Source organism: Lepidochelys kempii, chromosome 10 (genome assembly GCF_965140265.1).
Source record: "Lepidochelys kempii isolate rLepKem1 chromosome 10, rLepKem1.hap2, whole genome shotgun sequence".
Taxonomy (NCBI): Eukaryota; Metazoa; Chordata; order Testudines; family Cheloniidae; genus Lepidochelys; species Lepidochelys kempii.
Genome location: NC_133265.1, coordinates 35,978,684 through 35,986,181, shown reverse-complemented (window position 1 = coordinate 35,986,181; position 7,498 = coordinate 35,978,684). Strand labels below are relative to the sequence as shown.

The 7,498-nt window shown below is 48.5% G+C and overlaps 1 protein-coding gene across 1 annotated transcript in view; it reads right to left on the bottom strand.

Moving 5' to 3' along the window:
- Window positions 1-254: 254 nt before the first annotated feature.
- RAB40C (RAB40C, member RAS oncogene family) overlaps window positions 255-7,498 on the bottom strand; it is a 65,343-nt gene continuing 58,099 nt past the window's right edge. The window contains exons 4-6 of the mRNA XM_073362867.1: window positions 7,009-7,086; window positions 5,561-5,783; window positions 255-3,606 (exon numbers count right to left, since the gene is read on the bottom strand). Coding sequence (XP_073218968.1) covers window positions 3,326-3,606; window positions 5,561-5,783; window positions 7,009-7,086 — 582 coding nt within the window. The 3' untranslated portion in view covers window positions 255-3,325. The remainder of the gene's footprint in view (window positions 3,607-5,560; window positions 5,784-7,008; window positions 7,087-7,498) is intronic.

The window sequence follows — 7,498 nt, the reverse complement described above, 5'->3', positions numbered from 1 at the left end:
GACAAAGAATAGAACCAAATGTAAATTGAAATGTCATAATTTGTAAGCCAAATCTTGTGATTTTTTGAATGGCTGGGAAGGGCAATCCTGGGAACACTGGTATAAAGGCCCCCCCTTTGGCAAGTTCCCAATCAATCACCATGAGCTCTGCCACATCCCACCCCCACCCTTGAGCAACCCCAGAAAAACCCGCTTAAAGACCTGCTAAAACCGCAGCCCCACTTGAAACTGACATGATTACCAGGCGGGATGTGGACAGTTTAAAACAAAAGACTTTAATTTATATAAAACAAAACATGTATATCAATTGAACAACATTGACTGTACAAAGGAATAAAAGAGAGAATCCAAAATAACATTGGAATGGTCTGAGTGTCAGACAGCAGCTAAAGACTAGTGTTGATATCAGATGCCAGAACGGCTTTCTTTTCAAATGAAGAAAACAAGATGAGTTCAGTTTTGATCAGCAGACATTCCAGATCAAGGAATCTTTCCTTTGGACAGGATTTGCTGAGATTGTACAGGGGAAAATGTACAGTGGAGAAGAGACGGGAGAGGGTTTATTTGTAGGGCATAAACCATCCACAGGTAGTTGGAAGAGTTTCTAGACATGCAGAATGGAATCTTCCATCTCCTCCCCATCCCAGCTGTGTTACCAGATATTAGATACGGAAGAGGCAACATAGGTGAGTTACAGGCTGCTGAGGCGCTCCAACAACTAACTGTTTAACGGAAACCAAATTCAAAGAGGGTTTTACACTGACGGATAGGGGTGTGTTCTGCCTGCCGTCACCTGTTAGCCATATATCCCTAGGCTGCCTGGCTCCTTCTGTTCCCTGTTAAGTGACATGGAGCAGTGGGTGTAATACTGCTGACAGGTTCTAGAAATTCCCTGGCTTCCCCATGACGGCACTGAACTTGACTACAGCTTTAGTTTTTAGTCTGAATCACAGCCACAAAAGACACCCCCAGCCCTCGGTTTATTTTCTCCTTCTCCCTCATTTGAGCTTCGTTGGTGGCCCGGTTTATTGCCTAGCAGCTGGGCTATCTGTGAAATCTGTCCTCCGGGGTTTGAGAGAGTGCAGAGACTCCTTCGTCTCCAGGCCCTGTCAAGGAAGGAAGGGAAAAGCACAGCAGGGAGTGTTGCTGTGGGAAGGGGCTGTGCCATTTCCCTGCCACCCGTCTTTTAGTTGCTGCTTGAACAGAGTGGGTGGTCAGCTGTGCAGGAAACGCAACAGCTTCATCCTGCCCATGTAACAAGCTGCTTTAGGGTGACAGACTAAGCCTGGCCTTGGGGAACTGCTACTAATGGGAGACAGGCTGTAACAGTAGAGCACCAGCATCCTACAGCAGACACGTGCCCGGTTTAGTTTCCTAATGAAGAGAGAGGTATAATGGAGGCAGAACAGAGCAACCAAAAGCAGTTCATACATTGAAAAACTACACGTCCTGATGGCCTACAAGAACCTACTACCATATCTTTGTCTCGCTCACCTATGACTGAACCTCACACCGAACTGTAATCAGCCTCTCTAGCTTAACAAGGACTGGGCACTACTTCTGCTGGAAGCCCTAGTGGAAAGTTAGAAGTCCTATTGCTATGGGACTAAGTAAGTGAAGCTGCTGCTATTGTCCTAGATGGGATTTCTCTAACATCACATGCCTATCCCAAGCAAATTGCTAGCTAGAGAGATTGCTTGCTCTAGAAGCTGTGAAAACCTAGGTGACAATAAAAACAAGCCAATGCATTTGCCTTCACATTTTCCTGCCACTGAACAGCAATCATGGCTGTCTGAGGGTACAGCAAGATAGCTTTGCTTGGTCATCCAATGCAGGCAAACTCCAGACTAGCAAGGCTGCATTTTAACACCACTTAGAATGGTTACTAGTGTTCCAGTCTTGATCAGTTCTAATATGCCACACTCCAGTGTGAAGTGTGTTCTCCCTTCTCCTGCCCCCATCTAGAAGAGGAGCCATGGGCAATGCTTGAAGATTAGATGTTCCTTGGAAAGGTGAAGTGTGTATTTACAGGTGCAGGAAGGACTCTGGATTCAGGGCCTGCTCAAAGTCCTCATGCCTATGAGGGGGTTGACCTCATTGCCCAGAAGAGTAGGAGGGATAAATAGCAGTATTGGGGAAGATGGGGGAAGGAACAGTGACCCCAGAAGGGTAGCTTGTGATCAAGCTTTCTGTTTCTCTCCACGCAGGCCCAGCAGAAGTGTTTTACTTCTATGCCTGCAACTCCTCAAGGCCAGCAATGATCAACAACCCTCACGTGAGAAGATGCTGCCTGTCATGGGAAAATAAACCTGGTACCAGCTGACTTTTGGTCTCTAATATTTGGTCTGACCAAATCTTTGTCTTCAGGCTCCTGCAGGCCATGGCAGCCTCACAGCTGCAACTCTATTTGGGTTTTGATTTAAGTGAGAGTACAATCAGCCTCCTCCTAGGCCCTCACCCTTGTTTCCAGGAATGTTCAGAAAAGGAAGGATCCGGCATGTAGCATACAAATCGCTCTCTCCTTTCACATAGATTGTATTTGAAACAAACAAACCCAGAGCAATCCTGTGAGGCTATTTGTACAATCCCCCAAAGTGTTTGTAGATATTCACCTCAAAAACCCCCTCTCCCTTTCTCCCCTTTAGCTGGTGCACTGCGAACAGAGGTCCCATGCTTCTATTTACATGGCTGTATAAACTTTCCCTGACTGCTTCTTTAAAAAAAAAAAAAAAAGTTAGAAAAAGTGAGAGCTCTCTATATAATTTTGATATAAATAAGTGAAAACAGCAAGCAGGACTGCTTCCTTCAGATTCCCAATCGGCCAACTCTTGCCTCTTTTTTGGCAATGGCAGGTTAAAGTCCAGGTAGAATTTGCCTTCATCTATTCCCTGTTTATTCTTAGAAGTCCACTGTTCGCTATCGCACCAGCAATCCATCTGTGAGTTCAAGAGTTACAGTTGCAGCACAGACTCTCCCTTGACCACCCCCTAAGCCTCTTGATCTTCCGCTAAATCCCTTCCTCTGCCAAGACTGGACGAGCTTGTCCCTCCCCCATGCCAGCAGCTGCCGAGTTTTCCACCCAGGCTGAGGAAAATCCCAAAGCATTCCTGAACGTTCACTTGGCACCGTCCCCTTTACCAGCGATGTGGGATCCAGTCGATATGATGGTCTGAACGTTAAGCTGAACTCGTTTCCCAAAGCTATGCTCGTCATCAAAAAAGTGACCCAGGAACGTTCAAAAGGATCCTATTGAAAAGGGTTACGTGTGCAAACATCTGTACATTGGTGGGTGGGTGTGTTTGGAGCTCACAGTGTTACAGTCTTGCTAAGAGATCTTGCAGTTGTTGCGTGAGCAGTTCTGTGGGGGGCTCTGCGGCGGGCGGATCGATTTGGATCTCTTCAAGCTGTTACCTTTGCTGCTGCTCCCGCCCCCACTGCTAGCCAAGGAGTATGACCGGCCGTGCATCATCACCGCGTTCATTCCATTGGCCATGGAGAAGGATTTCAAGTGGCTCTTGATGGTGACAGGCAGTGGCAGCTTGTCGATGAGGTGGACTGGTGTGCAGGAGACTATTGCACGGCAGCAGAGGTCCTGTAAGCTGAACACTGTCAGAACAGAAAGAATCAAGTACAGTCAGAGAGGCAAGTGACACCCAGGTTGTACCTCCAAGGGGAGAGCTTGCCCTAATGCACATCTCGCCTGCACTGTACATCACCAATTTCTTAGGGAGGGAGAAACTAGGGGTGGCAGTACGGTGCCTCAGAAACTGCGGATCTGATGGTGAAAACAAGGAACTAGGAGACAGGACTCCCAAGTTCTCGGAGCGCTGCCTCCAGTCCTCGGTTTAACCATCAGCACAATAATTAATCCTTCCCCCATATATAGTGCTGGGAGGCCTCATTTACTCAGTATTTGCAAAGTGTTTGGCAGTTCAGTTGCACAGCCCCCTTCTCCCCACTCCAAGATACAAAGAGCAGACGTGGTCTGGAGGACGGCAACAGCCTTGCTGGAGCGAGGCAGAGCACATTCCTATTTGGGACCTGTACAAGTCTAGTGGCAGGGTCTTGTGAACTCTGACCCCATCATCCAGCAGACCTGCCAGCCTTATACAGCTAGAGCAAGACTCAGCCTCTCCCTGAGAGGACCCTTACTGCCATGAATTCAGTGTAAAAACATGTGACACAGCTTTGTGAATGCCCCAGCTCATGCGGGATTTCCTTACAGCTGGCCACACGGGGGCACACTCCTATCTTCAGTTTACTCAAGGACTGAGCCTGCAAAGCCACGAAGCAGTGCTAGGAATAGGACACAAGAAGCTGGCAAGGATTGTAGACCCTGCCCATGGAAGGCGTTTAGGATAGATTTGCAGCGCACAGAAGACTTCAGCTTTAAATCTTCACTGTTTTGCAGGGCAACAGAGCGACCAGAATGGCTTGAACTTTAAATCAAGCCAGCTGTGTATGCTGGCTCTCAAAGCAGGGAAAGCTTTCACTGCAGAGCAAGGTATCCCCCTGCAGAAACCGCAGCAGCATTGCCTTCCGCCTCAAGCAAGATTTGGGTTTGAATCCCCTCTAGTATCTCACTGACCCTCCATATGTATCAAACAGCAGTGTGCCAACAGGCCCAGCTGCAGGGAACTTGACCATTGCCTTGGAAGAGAGGGACACTCTCATCCCTTCTGGCTGAAGCAGCAGTGCTTCAGTGATGGCTAGTCAGTGCCCAGGACAGAGTGGGGAGGGTCTCAGATAATGGGACCTGGCCCACACTTGGATACCCAGGTTCATTCACCACCACCCCCATCTGCAGGAGGAAACGTGCCACCATTAAAGGGGAAGACAGCCTATTTCTTCCTCCCCAGGGCACTGTGTACCAACAATCCCTGCCACCTCCACTGCAGCCCCACTGCACTGCAGCTACGTGGGGAAGAGGGCGGAATGAGCCTTACCTGGAGTAGAGCCAGCAGCCAAGTGCTGCTTCTCCCCCAGTCTATCAAAGGTCTGAGCTCATGCACCACAGGCCAACTGAGGTGCTGCTTCTTTTAAGCTCACCACACAGAGTATGTATATGGAGCAAAAGGCCTGTAGCGCTGGAAATTCAGGGGTGGATTACTTAAGCCTTCTCTGGCTTGAACTGGCACTATTAGGCTACCGCATCAGACAAAGTGCGTTCAGCTAGTGAATCACCGCAGCTCGGAGCAGTCACACAGGTGTGCTCAAATACAGCAGCAGCATGGCCTAGTGGTTAGAGCTGGGGGGACTGAGTCCAGTCTCGTGGGTTCTAGTCCCAGCTTTGATAGCAACTGATTCTGTGACTGTGGACATACTACTTACCTTGTGTGCCTCAGTTTCCCTGCGTGAAGGAGGGCTACAGTGTTTACCAAGCTCACAGAGGTGTGTGGGGACTGAGGCACTTTGTGTTTGTGAAGCACTTGGAGGTCCAGATGGTTATTAAATACTGCCTCCTCCGAGCAGGAAGGCAAACACCCACCCCTTCCACGTGGGCAGTTTCTTCTGCCCTCAGAGCACCTCATCAGCACAGCGAGAGCAGGTCTCCACTCACCTCTGTTAGGTCTCCAGATCTTCTCCATGCCATGCCTCATTAGCACAATGCGCGACAACTCCGTAAAGGACTCGGTCACGTTGAAGTTGCACAGCGGGCTGACCTCAAAGAACGTCATGCAGTTCTTCTCAGCGTAGGAACGGGCCTGCTCCGTGGGCACCTGCCGCTTGAAAGCTAAGTGAAGCCTGTTTCCAACCAAAATCCGGGGGACACCTGGAGCATGCTTTAAAAGAACATAGTCCATCTTTAGAACACAGCATCAAAAACTCACTGACACCAGTGAACACGGATCATACCTAGTGGGTTGCTCAGCTTACAGTATTGAAGCAACTGTAAGGAAGGGAAATTGCCTCTGCTAGGACTGGCTACTGTGATATAAACGCTGGTGTCTAAGCAGGGACTCCTCATACAGATTACTCCATTTCAGACGCTTCCACTCATGATTTTACAGGGCGTTGCCCGGAATGCCTTGGTTAACAGGCTCACAACTCAGCTGTATGGATATCCTGCTCCCCATTGCCTGCACAGTTTTAGCCTGGTAGAAATGGATAGCAAGATAGAGGCTTTTCTTTTCTTCTCCAACTAGGGAATTGCAAGTACTTCCTCTGCACAGGGTAGTCCTTCTTTCCCCCCAAAGGTCTCCTGGACATAGCAGAGATTTCGACTCCTCTGCATCAGACCTTGGTTTTGTGGCTCATTACAACAGTTTGTAACATACCCTACTGCCTGCTAACCCTCAATTGCCCACTTCATTTTAAGTGGCCTCCTACAGCATACATGAACCCCTTATGCTGAACGTCTGCCCCAACCTGTAGTTAGCCCAGGCCTGGTCTATCCTAGGAAATTAGGTCACTAGAACTACAGTGCTCAGGGGTGCGAAAAATCCACACCCCTGAGCAATACAGTTAAACTGACCTAACCCCCAGTGTAGGTCGATGGGAGAATTCTCACGTCGACCTAGCTACCGCTTCTTGGAATCCAAGGCTGGATTACCTACGCCAACGCCAGAACCCCTCCCATCCGTGTAGGTACCATCTTTACTGAAGCACTGCAGCGTTTTCAGCGTAGACAAGCCCACAGATACTCTGGTTGCCTTTCCTGGAACCGAAGAAGAGCTTTGTGAAGCTTGAAAGCTTGTCCCTTCCACCAACAGAAGTTGGTCCAACAAAACCAATAAAGTTGGTCCAACCTCACCTACCTTGTCTCTTTTGATTATATTTTTAATCTCTGCTTTCCAGCAAGCGCCATCTGTGGGGCTCAGTAAAATCAGAGGTGTCAGCATCAACAGGCTATTCAGCATCCAAGGAGACCTGCCACTTTTACGGCACAATGATATTTCTGTGCTGGCACCAGAAGCTGCAGTGTTTATATTACTGTAGTCACACCAGGTCCTATTGTGATAGACGCTGCACGAACACATCCTAAACCAGCTGCAGTGTCACACTTACCTCGTCTATTTCTTTTATCCAGCGGTCTATCCCATCGAAGGACCAGCGGTTAGTGATGTCATACACCAAGAGAATTCCCTGTATGGAAATGAATGTGAACCTGGTGAATTTCATGCTATGCAAACTGAAAAGGGAGATGCAGCTGGAAAGACCCCTCTCCCCTGAATTTTTCAACTGAAAGAAACTGACACTCAGCACGAGACGCTAAAGACTGTTTACCTTGGTCCTCTGAGTTTAAAGTATGAAGATACTGTAAATTGCCCTGGGGAAGACAACCAATTCTATTCTGACTTCCGACATGAGCAAGGATGAACACAGTGGGACTGACACACCAGTCCAGGAGGCACGTTTACAAGACTAGTAGTTTGCGGTGGGGGTGGGGGGAGGAGTTGCCAAGTAGCATGTTTAAATGGAATATCTGAAGCAGAAACCAAGTCATTTTTGCACAGAACAACTTCACTTGAAGATATGTTGGTGACAAAGTTAAACC